The sequence below is a fragment of the Myodes glareolus genome, chromosome 11, assembly GCF_982192425.1.
Source record: "Myodes glareolus chromosome 11, mMyoGla1.1, whole genome shotgun sequence".
NCBI lineage: Eukaryota > Metazoa > Chordata > Mammalia > Rodentia > Cricetidae > Myodes > Myodes glareolus.
This window is the reverse complement of record NC_142036.1, coordinates 16,802,222-16,820,121: the sequence shown is the minus strand read 5'-3', so window position 1 is coordinate 16,820,121 and position 17,900 is coordinate 16,802,222. Positions and strand designations below refer to the sequence as shown.

General features: G+C 47.6%; 1 protein-coding gene and 1 long non-coding RNA gene across 6 annotated transcripts in view; one reads left to right on the top strand and one right to left on the bottom strand.

Annotated features, from left to right (window-relative positions):
* Nucleotides 1-10,144: 10,144 nt before the first annotated feature.
* Nucleotides 10,145-12,379, bottom strand: LOC125398593 (uncharacterized). Its single transcript, XR_015004605.2, has 2 exons — nucleotides 12,171-12,379; nucleotides 10,145-11,251 (listed from the first exon to the last, which is right to left on the bottom strand). It is a non-coding gene; the product is annotated as an uncharacterized LOC125398593 (long non-coding RNA).
* Nucleotides 12,380-12,658: 279 nt separating this feature from the next.
* Nucleotides 12,659-17,900, top strand: part of Ppp2r5c (protein phosphatase 2 regulatory subunit B'gamma) — a 134,434-nt gene continuing 129,192 nt past the window's right edge. For 2 of the 5 annotated variants that reach the window (XM_085697944.2, XM_085697943.2), the window contains exons 1-2: nucleotides 12,659-12,796; nucleotides 13,378-13,443. In XM_085697944.2, coding sequence (XP_085554070.1) covers nucleotides 12,770-12,796; nucleotides 13,378-13,443 — 93 coding nt within the window. In that variant the 5' untranslated portion in view covers nucleotides 12,659-12,769. The remainder of the gene's footprint in view (nucleotides 12,797-13,377; nucleotides 13,444-17,900) is intronic. The other 3 variants (XM_085697945.2, XM_085697946.2, XM_085697947.2) reach the window with 3 other exon arrangements.

Here is a 17,900-nt window from a genome sequence, read left to right as displayed (position 1 = left end):
CACACTATCTGACAAGGGCAGATAGTTATAGAAAGATCAAATCGAACTATAAAGGATATGTTGAATAAACAGAAAGAGATGATAAATACCCCAGAAATAGATTGCATAATGCTTTATTAACTTTGACTTTTCTAAATGCTAATGAGAAAAGAACAACAACTACTGTGGGATAATGGTCTGTACACTGTCACTTGTATTTAAATAAACACTGATTGGCCAGTAGCCAGGCAGGAAGTATAGGTGGGGAAATCAGGCAGGAAGTATAGGCAGGGTGACCAGGCAGAAAGTAGAGGCAGGACAGTGAGAGTTCTGGGAAGAGGGAAGTTTCAGTCTGCAGTCATTATCCAGACACAGAGGAAGCCAGACACAGAGCAAGCAAGATGTGACTGCCTCTTCCAAAAAGGTACCAAGACACATAGCTAACACAGACAAGTATTATGGGCTAAATGTTATAAGAGTTAATAAGCCTGAGCTACTAGGCCAAACAAAGTTATTACCACCTGTTTAGGATAATAAGGAGATGGAAGCTCGCAATTTGTCCCCTATTACAATTGAACTTGTAGTCATATTAGGTATGTTTTCAAAGTCAAACAGAGATATATTTTACTCTTTTTTGGGGGGGGGTTGAGAAAGGGTTTCTCTGAGCTTTGGCGCCTGTCCTAGAACTAGCTCTTGTAGACCAGGCTAGCCTCGAACTCACAGGGATCCATCTGCCTCTGCCTTCCAAGTGCTGGGATTAAAGGTGTGTGCCACCACCACCTGGTTCAGAGATATATTTTAAATAGACAGGTTGTCTTGGAACACTTCAGAGATCTACAGAATATAATATTTAAGATGTTTTGATTACATAGGTTCCTTTTTCTAAATGACAATGAGAAATGTCTGCTCCTGGCAGCACTAATCTACTTCAGAGAATGTTGTTGGGTTTCTCTACTGTCCAGTTCCCGCAATCGTTAGGTCCCAAAGAAATCACACAGAGGTCTACATTAACTATAAACTGATTGGCCCATTAACTCAGGCTTCTTATTAGCTCTTATAACTTATATTAATCCATTATTCTTATCTATGTTAGCCATATGACTCAGTACCTTTTTCAGCACCGTAGTCACATCTTGCTTCTTTGGTGTCTAGACAGGACTGCGGAGGAGTGGGCTTCTCAGAATTCTCCTGTTCTCATTGACCTGCCTCTACTTCCTGTCTGGTTGTCCCACCTATACTTCCTGCCTAGCTACTGACCAATCAGCATTTATTTAAAACATAATTGACAGAATATAGACAATTGTTCCGCACCAAGAGAAGATAATGGGCATTGAAGAAACTCCATAGGGAGTTTACTTTCTTTCTAGCAAAAGTAAGCCACTGGGCAAGAAAACGCCCTTGCCTCGACTACTGACAGTATGCTGCTCTAATTGGGCAAGCAGGACACAAAAGAGAATGACTATAAAACCTTATCAAGACAAGGCAGGACAGTCCTTCAAAAATCCTGCTTCATAGAAAAGTCTGTTGAATATTCTAGGCCTTTAGGCTGAAGATGGATGCCCCAACATTGCAGAGGAACTTTGAGTGACTGTTCTGGCAGCCAGCTGTTTCTGTCATTTCTTACATTTTTTGGAAGTTGCTTGTTTTCACTTCCTGTTTACTCAGTTAGTATTATTTCCTTCTTGGGTCTCTGAAGTAGTTGAAGACTAGATAGTTATAGTTATAGCTTTCTTTGTTTACAAGACTCAGAAAAGAAATTCACTAAAGAAGTGTAAAGTACATAAGGTTGAGAGATATCAAAAGATGATTTTGGATGATAATGCAAATTAAGATAGAAAGCAAATTAGGTGCAAGACTTTGGACTCACCAAGATAGGATAGATATGGAGTATTTTCTCTAATTTTGTCAAATGCAAACGAACTAGACTTTGTTGATGTATTTATTGCCTGTATATATTGCAGATAATTATTGTATATAGTTTTTCTTATATTAGTTATAACACTTTTTATATTAGACAAAAAGGGAAAATATAGTGATACTTTGTTTATGATCTAACAAAGCTTGCCTGAAGATGAGGGTGCAAAGCAGCCACACTAGTGAGCCATAGAGGCCAGGCAGTGGTGGTGCACGCCTTTAATCCCAGCACTAGAGAGGACTATAAAGTGGGATGAGACAGGAACGCACTCTCTTTTCAATCTGAAAATTTTGTAGAGATAAGAGCTCTCTAGTGACTTGGCTGCTTTGCTTTTGGATCTTCAGCTTGAACTCCAATACCAGTTTCTGGGTTTTATTATTCATGCTACAATATCCCTTTTGCCTGGGTTTAGATCAGAGTTTCTGTATTGTAGTACTGCTGACTTTGGGGCTGGAAGACACTTTCTGGTATGGGAGATCCTGTACACTCTGGGAGGTTGTGAGGTGACTCTGGCTTTTATCTGTGGGAGGGGATCAGTACCTCACCCACCCAGTTGTGACGACCTAAAATGCCTCCGGACATTGCCCAGTGGCCCCCAGGGGGCAATGTTATTCTTCTTAAGAATCATTCGTTTAAAGAGCTAGACTGAGTCCACACACAAAACAGAGTCTGCCCATTCCAAACCTGCCATTCTGCCACCCCGCAAATTACTCTCTACCCAAAGGTCCCTCGAGACCCAGTTTCAGACTTTTTGCCATGCTTTTGGCCCTAAACAAGGATATTCAGGAAGGGACCTCCTGGGCTGTCCCAGGCTCCAGCTAACTGAGGACCAAGGGAAACCCTGTAAAGGGAGAAGAAAAGAGAAGGGAGGGCTACTGTGGGCCCACTTGCCCTGCCTGTCGTCCACACTTGGGTTCTGACTGCCCTACCTGCCAAGCTAGGCAGCCCCCACTGTCCAGCTGGCAGCACCGGTGGCCGTCAGAATTGCACCCTCTGCTTCCTCACCCATGCATTTGACCTGGCAGGCCTGTATCCACAGACCCTTCATTAACTTAGTCCCAATTAAACCCATGTGGCAGTGCCATCTGTTTCCTGCCTGTTAAAACCAATAACATCAAACTTGGGATAAGAAGTAAAATCAGGCCTTGACCACACCCTGGCTTTATCACAGCGTTTCACTCCGGCAAGCTCTCTGTTACCCCCACGTGAACGGCACCCCACCACTGGAGCCTTCTAATCTGGGGCACTAATGCTCTTAAGGTATTCTTTCTCCACCTCAGGTTATTTCTGTCCATTTCATCTTCTCCATTGGACTTAGGGATTTGAGAGGAGGCAAAGAGAAGATTGCATCTCAGCCCATTTACCAGGAACTATGCATTTTTTGTTTCCCATTTTCCTTTATCTCTGCACACACACTTTTATTTTTATTCTTTTGTTGTTGTTGTTACTTTCGGTTTTTGTTGTTTTTTTCGAGACAGGGTTTCTCTGTAGTTTTGGAGCCTGTCTTGGAACTAGCTCTTGTAGACCAGGCTGGCCTTGAACTCACAGAGATCCCCCTGCCTCTGCCTCCTGAGTGCTGGGATTAAAGGCATCTGCCACCACCGCCCGGCTCACACACATTTATTAAGGTAATTTTTGGAGAAATCTGTGAAACCTCAAGCTTTTAGGAGTCCCTGGGATTCCTCCTTTTGGTTTTCAGTGTCTATTCCCCAAACTTTTACCTGCATCTCAAAATGGTCATGGATTTTCAAACACCCTTCTCCTCACAACAGGAGCCTTGCTCAGCCTGATCGAGTTCTCTGGGTACCCTTGACCCTTAAACATGTAAACAAGGAGTTTTCCTTGGACAGCTTGGAGCTGAACAAGGCCTCCTGTCAAACCACTGTTCACTTGAAGACCAAACTTACGAAGTATTTGTTTGGTGCCAAGCTTGTGCCTGGTCAGTGCTTGTCACATGTGGGTAACTGAGTTAATGTGACCTCACTAAACCTCCCAAAGCTATAGCAGTTTTCCAGCAGCGGGGGCTGAAGACCCACCGGCCCTGCCTGCCCTCCACTCCTGGGTTCTGGCTGCTCTACTAGGCAGCCCTCTACTGCCCAGCAGGCGGCACCTGTGGCCAACACACTTGCACACTTTGCCCCCTTACCCATGCCTCATCCTTGCAGGCCTGTATCCACAGACCATTCATTAACTCATTACTAACTACACTCTTATTGAAATATATCCAAATTCAGTAAGAAATTACTGGGAGTGGATTTCAGTGGAAACAAAATGAGCTGGAGTTCTGGTTTGTCCTTAAGGGAGGTTACTGTCCTGTCCAGGTAAACCCTGGCCAGAGCTGGGAGGCTAGGCACCTAGGAGCTGATGGTAAGGTTAGAGGAGACCTATAGCTCCATCACAGACTGGAGAAGGCAATTCCCAACAAGAGTGGCATTCAGAGATGAGACCTGGGAAGCTGGGCAAACCCACAATGAAGGTGGCATCCATTTGTTCCAAAGCTAAGCACTAGGAAACTGATTGCCGAAGCCCTCACAACTGTCGCTCAGGATGCTCAGCAAAAGCCAAACACAAAAGGTTACTCTAACACCCAGAGCTGTGCTAGATGGGCATGACAGAAGCTGAGCCCATGAGCTGGTGGCCCTAGAGCCTAAAGTCTTCCCAGAGCAGTGAAACCCACACTGTACAACAGTCTTGACGCTGTGACCCCTTAAATCAGTTCCTCATGTTGTGGTGACCCCAACCATAAAATTATTTTCATTTTTTACCATTATGAATCATAATGTAAACATCTGATATGCAGACAGTCTTCGGCAACCTCTATGAAAGGGTCATTTGACTCCCAAAGGGGTCATGGCCTACAGGTTGAGAACCACTGCTGGAGTACTTCAGGCTGGACAGCTTCTTACCTGCCCTAGTGGCAAGGATGTAGACAGACGGTGTCACCAGCATCTGAGAGGTGGCAATGGGACAGGCCGACTCCAGTGGCTGAATCTAGGTGAAGACATCGTCTCTTGTCCAGCAAGAGACAGAGTCCATACCACTCTGTAGCTGCTAGGTCCTCTTCAAGCGTCTCTGAACCTCTAGTGAGACTTCAGGGGCATAAATGAAGAAACCCACCATGTCTTCAGAGCTGGACACGGAGAAAGCACAGAGCCTTCATGAAGAAGAGTCCCCAGGAAGACCAGTGCCTGAGTAAAAAGGGTTTGTATGATGTGGATGGTAATTCTACAAACTGGAAGCCTAGGCCATCCCAGAAGAAGTATCCCTCAGAGGTGAGCACACTCACACAGACACGAGCACCTAAGTACACTGTGTGTGCTCTCCCAGGTGCACACACCCACACTCGGTATTCTCCCTTGATAGCCCATTTCAAATCCTCTGTGTGCGGTACATGTGTGTGTTGATGTGTGCCTGTGTGCATGCAGATAAGTACATGGGTCTGTATGTGGCAGGGTACAGAGGCTGATGTTGGCTACATTCCTTTATCGCTCTCTCATCGTTCTATTCATTGTTATTGTGTATGTGCATGATGTGTGTGTGATTTGAACAAGTGCCGTGCTGTGCCTAAGGAAGAAAACTGTGGAGCTGGTTCTCTCCTTCCACACTGCTGTGAGTTCTAGGGGCCAGATTCAGTTGTCAGGCATATGAGACAAGCGCTTTACTGAGTTATCTTTCCAGCCCAGCCTCACCCCCCTTTTACTGAGGCGGGGTCTCGTGTAGCTCAAACTGCCCTCAATCTTGCCATGTGAATCTTAAGCAATTCAACAAAGGCTGTGGCCCCAGCACACTGCAACACCCAGTGTCCTCTGAGACTGTCAGCTTACTGGGTCATGGGCTGGACCCTTCTATGTGGGCAAATAAAAAGCAATGACCAGTGAGGCACACGTGTGCTGGATGGTATTGTCGAACTCAGGCGCCCTGACTACTTACCGGGGTTCCGAGGTCATTGTATGGAAGTCGGCAGCATGTCCGCTATCTTGTTCCTGTGCTCACCCTTAAACTCAGATCTGATCAAGTGCCTCTAGCATGGCATGTGACTCGACCTCTAGGCGATATTTCTAAGTGATATTTCCAACTGCCAACTCTGATGTTGCACGGGCTCCTGTGCCTTGAAGACCTCCATCTGTCCACTGTCCACCACAGTACAGAAGTGCAAGCTGACCGCTGCCCTTTCACTCCTACATTCTGCTTCCCTGCCGCCTAAGCAGGACCTCAGGGAGGCATCTGTGATCCTCATTACTGCCTGTTACCGGAGGTGCCTCACCCTAATTATGCGCCAGCCTTCCTCTGACCTTGCCTTGACCCTTGTCCTACACCCCTTTCCACACCCTCGTCACAGACATCTTCAACAATGCAAACGAGTGTTGTGACAAAACTTTTTCCTGGGAAAATGTAACCCACACGTCTATCCACCCCAGTGAGCCACTGTAACCCACACATCTATCCACCCCAGTGGGCCACTGTAACCCACACATCTATCCACCCCAGTGGGCCACTGTAACCCACACAAAACTTGGTGAAATGTATTTTACTGGGGTCACTTACAGGAGGAGTAGAAATGACTCAGACAGCTGCATCAAAGCCACCCCAGCACGGGTGACAGTTAACAAATCTTAGAACCTGGAGCACACTGCACAGTGAGAAGGGAGCTCAATAGGTTGGAGTGTCCTTTCCAGGCCCTTCAGTTAGTTTTCTGCTTCTTCTAGGTCTGATGTCACCTTTGCCACTCATCTCCCTTCCCTCTGGGGTGGGGGTGGGGGTTCTCAGCTTTTATTGCTTACCCTAGCAGGGAGGGACCTAGTAAATCTAGTCAGTTTCAGAGACTTCCTGAAGCTACTTTGAGTTATTTACCTTCTGGGTTTTATTTTGTTTAGGTTTTTTGTTTTGGTTTTTGGTCCACCCCCTCCCCAACCCTCAGGGTCTCTTTGTGTAGCCCTGTCCTGGAACTCGCTTTGTAGACAATGCTGACCTCAAACTCACAGCGATCCACTTGCCTCTGCCTCCCAAATGCTAGGAATAAAGGTGTGCAACCCCCACTCCCCCCCACCACCACCCCGCACACACTTCAGCTACCTTCCTGTTAAAGAGACTTAATATTTCAATCTCTGGAGAATTACTCTATCCTTTCTCCAGCTCTTAAATTTTTTCCACCCTGACCCCTTTGAGCAAGGATCCCTGAGCCTTGAAGGGGTGACTACCGACGCCCACCTATGACTGAGCACCATGCCACAGTAAGTCACGTGTGCTCAGGACCTTCACCAGTGCTCATGAATTGAGGCTGTAACAACTGTGATCAACAGGCATAAACACACGTGTCTAACACAGACCCATCACATCCATCTAGGAAACCACACAAGCTTCTTCCCCAGTGGGATCTACGACCTCCCCAGCCACAGGCTTTTATCCTGGCTTACGGTATTAGACATGAACTCTCTTTCGTGAAGTGGGACTTAAATCCAGCTGGAAGGCTGTTGGTCTTATCCACACAGCCAAGATACAATTACACCAGCAGGCACATCCTGCCTAGCATGTCAGTATTTCAGCACGCAGGGTTCATAGCTGAGTGGTAATGTTGGTGACAGGTCTCCACCAGCAGCCTGCATGTCCCCTTCTGGCACTAGGAAAGCCAGCAGCAGAACAGGAGTTTATGATTCAGTCCCAGCTTAATGTCTGCATGTCCGACAGTTACATCATGCACATACGGTGTCTTCAGCAAGTGTCTTACAGTCTAGTTCTGGAAAACAACCAACAGCAGTAGAAACAGCCTTTATGGGTTGTGGGGCCTTAAGAGCTTTCCTAGACAACTCACAAGGAGGCAGCCCATCCCTGGCACTGGGGTTTTCATTCAATAACCTTATGGCTTCTGGGAGCTTCCTTTTCCACCCATGTCAGGTACAGCTTTTGGATTTAAACTCTGTAGCTGTTCTTTTAACAACCCACTTTTCCTTTCAATTAAGCCAGCCTGAGTGGGATTGTAGGGTGAGTGGAAGTACCATTGTGTATACCTGTTTGTCTCTCCACTAGTTTTCCAGGCCTGCAAAACACTCAGAGGTTAGCCTTCTGTCACCTGGGTAACAGAACCTTGTCCAGAGGCTGGGCGGGGCAAGGCAACATCCCAAACTGCCATTCCGTATCAAAGCTAGCCTTGGTGAAGTACTCTGAAAGCCTGTTGTTATCCGTTCTCAGTAGGGGTCAGGCGACCCAGAGGTTCACAACTAAGAAGATGCTAAAGTCAAACAGAAGCAAGGTCTACTACAGCACAGAAAGGTTCCATCCATTTGTATTAGTTGCTTTCTCCACCAGTCGAGATTGGGTACAAAGCATCGAGAGGAGGTGCTGTCTTAGCTCCTTGTGATCCCTGTTCATCTTCTCTGAGCCATTGTGTTTCCATATCCTGGAGCTCTAGCACAGAACCTCCCTACATCTCCCCACACCTGACTTCTGCTCAGACCAACTGGCCAGGGCCAAGGGGGAAGTGGTCCTGCTCTCCCCTACTGGACCTGCTGGCAGCCTAGGTTGGACAGGCCTTCAGCTGGCACTGTAGTAGCTGCCTCCCGCTCACCATACCCTGGCTGGGCAAACTAACTCTACCTCTAGCATAACCTGCTGGGGGGGGGTGTATCCTTCATATTTTGGGGGTAATTATCCACCCCAATGGCTGACTTAGTCGTCTTTACCTGTATTCTTCTACCACGGATGTCTTCTGTGAACTTCTACTCAAGACTTTTAAGGCCCCCCAAAGCCCCCTAGCACCCAATCTGGCTTTCTATCAATTATTTTCTTAGGAACTCCAGCTCAACACAAATGCTGCCACATTTCTCTTTGACCCCTCAGACAGACTTCCTTCTCTGCTTTACCTTTTCTTATCTCCTCTAGGCTGCTCTCTCGCTTTACGGACACTCTTTACGTGCTGGTCTAAGTCACGGAGATCGGCCGAAGCTTTTCCTACTTTATAAACATCTTTCCCCACTAAAGGGACTCAGCAAAACCACTAAAGCTCCACACCAGCCTCAAGGTCCCTGCTGGGTCAACCTTTTGACTCCTCTGTGAACATGATTTTATCTGGCCCAGTGAACTGGGGTTCAAACACAGCTTCTCTTATTTCCAGTTTCCTCAGTAACATCTGCCCCTCCTCTATGGTCCTCGATATTTGTGGGGACCTCAGATGGAGATAACCAAGTGTTCCTAATGGCTTTGTAAGCTAGCCCATCAGGGACAGGTTTCTCTCACACTGTCTCAGGTTACAGTTGGGTCGTAAGGAAGGATGGGTGGTTATATCACTGTGTTCCTACCTCCACAGCAGTCACTCCCATGTCCCACAGCCTCACACGCCAGGCTGAGACAGGATCTTTCTTTCGCTGCCTATTTAAGAGTCTTTCCTAGTTTCAGTGCTGAGTATTTCATGATCATCTTTGTTTGTTTGTTTGGTTGGTTTTCGTACCAGACCATTGTAAAGACCCCATCTGTATGTTAAACCACAGATTTCCCCTAATTTTCTACTAAAGCTGTAAAGCTGGCACTTGATGAGTATCTTCTACTGCTTTTTCCACCTCTCCCTCTCATCTCCCCATTTAGCTAGCTTACTTGCTAATACAATGGATGCTTCATATCTATCTTTCTTGTTGCAATTGCTCCTTTGTACAAACAAGTTCTTGCTTTACACTAACAAGTACCAGGTTGGCAACCATCTTAGCCGTAGATGCATTTTTAACTGCATCCAAGAGGGGCCAGGCAACCTCTGCCTCTGCTTGCCTGCAGTCTCAACCCTTCTGTGCTAATTTCAAAGACTTCGAGACTTCCTCTAAACCTTTAACTGTTTTCAGAGAATCTCTGTATTCACATGGTGTCCCCCTGCAAGCCACCAGACCATAACACACAGATGAAAACTGCCATTCTGGATTCCCTGCCACAGATACTCCTAATTCTGACAGCTAAGCCTCAGTAGACTGTCTCACTTCCCACAGTAAGAACTATGAAGCTGCTGCCATAGCACAAAGGCGTACTAAAATACCATACAGGAACAGTCACCTGCATCTGAATTTCCTGTGGATGCTCCCCTCAGACTTCTCTGCCTCAGGCGCATGACTTGAGATCCATAGCCAGGACCATGGACTCACTCCTTCCCAACCCATCTCTGGTTCTGTCATGTCCCTGTTCAGGTGCCAGTTATGTTGTGTGATGAAACTTTTCCTGGGGAGATGCAACACACACGTCTAGTTACCCCAGACCAAAACTCACGACAGACCAAAGTACAGGTATGTCCAAAGTCCAACTTTGTGAACCATGGCGTTTTATTGGGATTGCTTACAGGAGTATGGGTGAGGGGTTACATACAGGAGCAGAAATAACTCAAAGATAGCTGCATTACCAAAGCCCATTCCAGCATGCTGACAGCTCACAAAGCTGGGAACCTGGAGCACACTGCACAGTCTGCAGACAGCTCAACAGGTTGGAGAGTCCCTTCCAGATGCCTCAGGCAGTCTTAACCTCTTCCAGGCACAGTCTGGTCTGTGAGTCTTCTTTCCTATGAGTCTTTGCAGCTTAGCTTCCTCCCCTCTGAGGAGAACTCTTGCTTTTATTGCTCACTCTGGCAGGGAGGGACCTAGTGAATTGGATCAGTTTTAGGAGTTTCCTTCTGTTTAAAGAACTTCCCAGTAGGATGACATGTTTTCATCTTGTGGACACGAGGAGATGTTCATTTCCAGCTAAACATGCTTTCAGCATCCTCGCTGCACTGGAAGACAAGTCCAGCTCCCCAGCAAGCCACTCCTATCTAGATTAGATTGTCCTTCCCATCTCCTCTCCAGCATCAAAACATCCTGCACCTCACTGTGTCCCCAGCTAGACCATCCCCACCTTTTCCTTGCAGACTTGTCACATGCTCTGGGGGCTGATACAGGGTTTCTTGTTTCCATCCAGACATGCAAATTACCAGAAGACAGGGGAGACAGACACCTTGCTAACCAAGGAACTTTTTGTGCAGTGCTTTGCATCGTGGATGTACAGCAAATGTCTGTCAAGTGGATCAAGGATGGGCAACCCCGGATCATGCACAGTAGTAACCAGGATGTTGGCAGCATTGACTTCTCTCCAAAAAGTCCAGACTTCTTGCATTTATTTTTAAAATACAAAATTAATTAGGGACACTGTTTTTTCTTTATTTTAGAGAAATTTTTAGTCCACTTAAGAGAGTAATCATGATTTCTTCTGCAAAAAAAAAACCTGTCCAGCTTGCCATGCCGACCTCCAGATTACTTTCATTTAGGTGCATAGTCAGACACCTGCGGACAAAACTTACTCTCAGGACCTCCTACAGCATGTTTTGATCTTTCTTGTTTGTTTGCCCCGCACAGAGTTCTGGTGAGAACAACCAAAAATGCTTTGCTTGGTATTTTCAAATGCAGAAAACAAGGGTTAAGAGGACACATTGATTTTTCAGTGCCTTAGGCTGGGGATGTAGCTGAAGGGTCTGGCATTTGTCTAGCATGCTCAAGGCCCTCGGTTAGACGACGGCAGCTCCTAAATCATCCGAGTGAGCATTTAATGTGTCTCGCACTTAAAACAGTTCACTCCAGAGCCCTACTTCCTAGTGAGCTCCATCAATATAGGATATGGGGCATTAGCAACTTCAAAAAGGATTGTAGAAGTAGGGAATGAGAAAGCTAAGCTTCTTCCCTCATAAAGACCTATCAGACAAGGGAGAGAATGAAGTGATTCCTAGTCCATGCATTTTCTCACAGACCACTGCAAATTAAAGAATAAAAGTGTCAAAGGTGCAGGGTCGCCCAGTTTTAGTGGAGGCGACAAAGATGCGGGCTCCGGTGGGCAGGGCCGATGGGCGGGGCATGCAGGTTGATGCCTCAGAGCGCGCGCAGCAAATGGGCGCTGTCTCGGTGGATCCTATCCCCCACCCCCCAGACGGGAGGTGCCTACGCTGGGGATGCGGGGGTGGTCTTGCGGGTGGGTCGTGCATGAACCTCTGCACGTGGGGTTATGAGGACCGCGGTGGGTGGAGCCTGTTCTGGAGAGAGCGCCTTTGCCTGCGTGGGCGGGAACGAAGGGAGAGGAGTGGGGTCTGTAGGTGGGGTCTCAATGGGTCACGCCCCCGAGGCATGCGGTGGGCGGAGTCCACCCTAGAGCCAGCAGCATTGCCCTCGTGGGCGGGGCCTAATGGCCAAAGGAAACCGCCGCTCGCGCCCCATCTCTACAGAAACATAGCCGCGACGCGGCTTTCGGGACAGTGCTTTTCGTGCCTGGACGGCTGCTGAATAGTTACCATAAGTTTCACATGTGTACTTCTGCTTCTCACTGTCCTCTGCTCTCCGCCCCGCCCAGACTCAGCGGATGCGCCTTTATCACCTCCGTCGTATCCATACGCCCCTCTCTCTTCAGCAGCTTCCTTCCTGCTGGCCCCACCAAACCCTTCAGACCCGGGCAACTCATCCGCACACGAGCCGACAGGCATCGAGGGGGTGGGGACCGTCCGCGCAGTGGGCGGGGCGACGCTGCGGAGCGTTAGGGCACGTGAGTCCGTATTGGCCAATGGAGTGACGCCGTTGAGGGAGGCGGGGCGGGGAGAGGGCGGCGTGGGGCCGGCGCGGGGCGGGGCCTGACGCGGGGGCGGGGCCTGCCGGGAGAGGGGCGGAGAGACGCCGCCGCCGCTGCCGCCGCCGCCGCCGCCGCCGCGGCTGCCGCAGCCTCTGGGAGCCTGGAAAAGGGGAAGCGAGAGCGAACGAGCGACTCAGTCCCCGGGCGGCGGCTGCAGCGGCGGCGGCGGCGGCCGGGGCGGCGCGACGGCTGGGCCGGGGGCGCTTCTGCTGCTGCGGTGGCGGCGGGCGGCGGCAGGGGCGGCGGCGGCGGCGGCCCGCACCAGCCATGCCGAATAAAAACAAGAAGGAGAAAGTGAGTCGGGGCGGGGGTCTCCGAGACCGGGTCGGGGGGGTCCCCGCGTCGGCGGGTGGGGGCGGGGCGGCAGGTTGTCCAGGCTCGCGGGCGGGCCCAGGGCGCTGACAGGATTGCATGGAGCTGGGGAGGCCGCCCAGGCTCTGAGGTGGCGCTGAGGTGCCGCGGTCGCTCTGGGTGGCGGCGGATGCTCCGTGCAGTGCTGTGCGTGGCGGGGGCTGGGGTGCTGGAGTCTTCCAGACTCGCCCCAGAAACCCTCACTCGTGAGGTTTAAGGGTGGGAGGGAAGAAAGGGATGGGCCGAGATCCCTGCCTATGATTGAGTTTATCTGACCCTGCCTGGAGTTTTCACCCCCCCCCCCCCGCCCAACCTAGCCGAAGACCATGAAGAGAAACGGAATCTGAAGGCTTCTGATACTGTGTCTGTATTCCATATGATGTAGTTTTGCTGCTGGCATATTAAAGCCACCAGAAGCTCTCAGTGCTATGAATCAGTTTGGAAACGGCATTTGAGCCGATGCTTAGCGGTTCACATATTGAGACCACTAATTGATTTTTTTTTTTTTTGGTAACGTTTCCCAGGAACCACCAAAACCGGTGAAAAGTGGAAAAGGTTCAAAAGAAGGACAAGACACAGCAGAGTCAGAGGTAACTGGTGTCACATACTCATTGCTTTTCCTGAGCAGCTTTTATTTAGGGTCTAACACACAGGGTAATGAAAACCAAAGTCTCATAAAATGTGTGCCTGTCTGAGACTTTTTGAAGTGTTTTCATATGTTACTTATTTTTTCCCACTTTTATTAAAGTGCACGCCATAAAGCTGACATTTTAAAAATAAATTTGCTGCCTCTAACTTAGCAAGCCTTCCCATGTGAACTTGTCTTAAATTGAGCCCCTACCTCAATTTCATATTCCTTTTAGCCCCTCCTGCCTTTCCTGGTTATCCGGTGGCTTTCTGGGTGACTCTTCCGTGGTCCTTGCTTTTCTTGATGCAGTCTCTCTAGCTGGTGTCCTGGGCAGGCTTCCCCTGCTGATATCTGTTCCCTTGAGGCCTTTTCAACCACATAGTACTGGCATTTATTTGGCATCTCTAATTTGGGTACTTTTTACAGTCTTCTGTTTCTTTTCTCTCCAGTCCCCTATCCTCATTGGTGAGTTCTGACTTTCCTTGCTTCCTGACTTTGGCTTATTTCCCCTATAGCTGGAATGCCCCTTGGGTCATTTGGGAGAATCTGTGTTCCTTGGTAGAGTTGTATCTTGGGGGCATTTGCAGAGCAGCCACTTTCTTTTGCCTTCTCTTGTATCTCATTGTCTTGGAACTAGAATGCCCAAGGCCAAGGATCCCAGAGCTCTGTTGGCTTGGTTTTTAAAAGCTCCTCATTAGTCTTCATTCTCCAGAACTGGATCTTCGAAATCTGACCACAGACATTTTTAATTTGTGAGTGTTAGGCCTCTCCTTCCTGCAAACCGCATTAGAATTTAGAGTTGGGCTCTGCCTGGGAAGCGCAGTTAACTGCCGATGTCTGCAGGGGTTATTTTCGTTGCAGGTTGTCTTCCCCTCTCACGTGGTGTGTTCTAAGCCTCCCTCCTCTGCAGCAGGTGGTTCATCCCAGCAAATCTGTTTCCCTCCCTAGAGCTGAAAGCAGAAATCCAAAAGGTTCCTGAAATACCAGTAGTTAGGAGTGTCTGTGCCAGTCTTTGCCTGCCCTTTCTGTACAGCAGACCGTGATGTTTTCCTGTGGCAGCGCTTGTGTTTGACTGCCTTCCAGAGCAGTCACAGTGAAATGTAGCTGCTCTTCAGGGGTATACGCTGTGTGCTTTCTTTGTTGCCTTATAGTTAGTTAGAGCTGCTAAAACTTCTTACTGTTCTCCAAACCTTCCTTGCTCAAACATACCTGTATCCCGTTCCTCTTGGGGATCGCAGAGAAATATCAGTATGTGTGTTTCATTTCTCTGAAATGAACCTTGCTGTAAGGATAGGGCAGATAATGTTGAGTTTTGACCTGAAAAACCCATCCCAGTTCAGAAACGCCCATGCCAGTGCTGTGTAAGAAAGTATCTGTGAAGTGCATTGGGGAGTTTACTGGCAGCTGAGTAGGACTCTTGAGTGTGGCCTGCCATGTCCAGTGTGATGCCCCAGTTGTCTTTTTGTGTCTTTTCTAGTGCAGCTGTCTAAGAACTGGAGCCACAGAGCTTGAAATGACCACTGAAAAAGCACTGAAATGTTGGGCACTCCACTCCTTCCTCAGAAGGAGACCCGAGGCAACGTGGCATACTAAGCATGACACTTGGCAGATCCCTGCATACATTATTTTGCAGGAATACAAATCAAGGTGCTTTAGTTCCTGTGAACTCTGAGTTGACTTCTACTTTCGGATCACTGTTTTCCTCCCCTCAGCCTTCAGCCCTATTCTTTTCTAGTCCCACCCACTTACAGAATATGATTGACTCAGCGAGTGAATTAAGTCATTACTGCACACACTTTTCTTCTCCTATTGCTCTGAATTGGACTATTTTAACCTGAACAGTTGAAATAGGTTTGGTATTCCCGGGCTGCTCGTGGAGCCCTTCTAACCTCATATCCCCTTCACAAGCAGCAGTTGCTCACATCGCCCCGCAAAGATGGCTCTGAGTCTGGACAGTTGACACACTCAGCCCTCACAGCCTGAAGAGGCGGACAGGGCAGGTGCCTAGCCATGGATGAGCTGCCAGAGACTTAGGGAATAATCCCAGCAGAGATTCAATAAGTTAGCCGTGTCAAGTATGTGGAGAGTCCTTACAGACACTTGGCTGGCGGTCCCCAGTCTCACAGGACACAAGGCATGAAGCAGTTTATACCAGGATACTTGGGGCTAGACGTAGGCTTTCTCATGAGGAAGGAAAGTACTAGAGTGAGAGACAGCATGAGACACATTGCAGAGCTGGAAGTTAGAGAACAAAAATGCTGGTTCTTGCTCGCCACGATTGATGCCCTCGCTCCCCTTGTGCAACGTGTTGCCTCATCTCTAAGACAATTTAGTGAGCTAAAGATTTTGGGGACCATTTTTCACTATGTGGGACAGATTAGGCCCTACTTTTTCTAAGAAATTTTGCCCTGTAAGATGTATAGCAGGATAGATCTGTTAGTATAGTGACAAATACTGTTAAAGGTGGTCTGGTCTTTGATTTATATAATATTTATATATATTATAGGTATATAATCAATGTTAAAGGTGGTATAGTTTTATATATACATATGATAGGTATATAAACACTGTTAAAGGTAGTATAGTTTTATATATGTATGTTATACATAAAAATACTGTTAAAGGTTAGGATAGTGACAAATCCCGTTAAAGTGCTGGACAGTTCTTGCCTTGTTCTGGAAACCTCGTCACTGTCGTGCTAGTACATTTCTCCTTTCTTTTTTTCTCTGTCGAATAGGATGTTAAAGTTGGACTTGTTGCTTATTCCCATGTGTCCTGAAAGTAAGCATTTCTTTCCAGTGCTAGATACAGGTTTATTTTGTGTGGTATCTTTAACTGACAGGCCACAGCTGTTCCATGGGCCTCTTGAAGTTGGAAAACATTGTGGAGATGGACAGAGAGAACTAATTAGCATTCGGATATAGAGGACCATGACTAGGCACATTTTTATGAACACTTAAAATCTTAAAGAAATTATACTGGAATCTGGACATTGATTTTGCAGGGTCAGGCCATTGGATGGTGTTGCTGTGTTGTCTTGTTGTGTTTTTTAAGATCTGTGTACTTTGTACAAAGTTGATGTTTTAAAATGTGTTGAAGATTTTTATAAATGGTTTGTTCCGGCACATTAAAAGCGATGTGAGTCTGGTTCTTTGTGTGTACTTCCTATGCCCGGCTCAGCTTAGTTTTGTAGGAAAGTCTCTCCAGCAACTCTTATGTAACAGCCAGTGCTCGGAAAGAAGCCTGAGCAGTTTTCCCTCAGACTTGAGATCTCATTTTGACACCATTTCCCTTTCTGACTATTCTGTCCCTTTGCATTCTATTGCCACTATACCCATTGGCATCCCGGAGCAAGGGAGAATGAGACTGAGCCTTGTTAGGGATCACATTGTACTGGCTGGTAAATAATGTTTCTCTATACATTAAAACTAAAATTTACAAACATTATTTATCTAGTAACAGAACAACAATTATGTGTAAACATGAAAGTAAACGTAAAAGAAACCAGGGGCTTTCTGTTCGTGTCTCTGGATCGGGCATCCTTTTTGAATAAATTTGAAGAGACTATGGGAGTGGTTTGGAAAGAGCCACATGGTGATTTATCTGACACCCTCTGTGGAAGGGCCAAAGCCTCCATCCATAGGTTGGCTTCAGCCTTACCTTGATTGGCCCTTCTCAGGTCTAAGGCCCTTCCTTGCCCAGTGTGCTCAGGTGCCACCTCAAATGGAAAAGCTTGGGACCTGTTAGTGGTTGGTTTCTCCAGGTTGCCTGCCTTTGGGGCCTCAGAAACTACTTCTTCCTGAAGGTACCCTTTCCTCTGGTTCCCACTCCATCCACATGTGAGGTGAGAGGTGGGACCCCTGAAGCCCCATGGGCCACCAGTGCATAGTCTACACTAGCCGTATCAAGGCAGGTGCTTTGTTAGAGGCTGTTGTCAGGCTGTGTGTACTGATCCTGGCCTCACCCACTAAATGCCAGTGACAAAGATTGCTAACATCTCCAGAGGGTGGACTGGCCCCTGCTGAGCCACACATGGAAAAGAGCTCTACAGTGTGTGCACACTTGCCTCTAGAGTGTGTCTGGTGCTCTCTCCCAGTTATGCTTGCGTGTAGAACAGCAGTGCTCAGACAAAAGGGAAGGAAGGGCCCTTTATACTCCTCAAAGGCGCTGGGAACCCAAACAGCTTTTATGTAGGTGGGTTACAGCTAGCTACCCATATTTTTCATATTAGAAATTAAAACTGAAAAATTTGAGTATTCATCAATTCAGCTAATAATAGCAATAATACTCATTACATGCTAGCAAAAATAGCATTCGTGTGAAAATAACTGTTTAAAACAATTCACTGAGAAGAAGGGCACTGCTCTGGGTTTTTGCAAATCTCGTTAGCTGCCTGGCTCAACATTCAGTTAGCACATG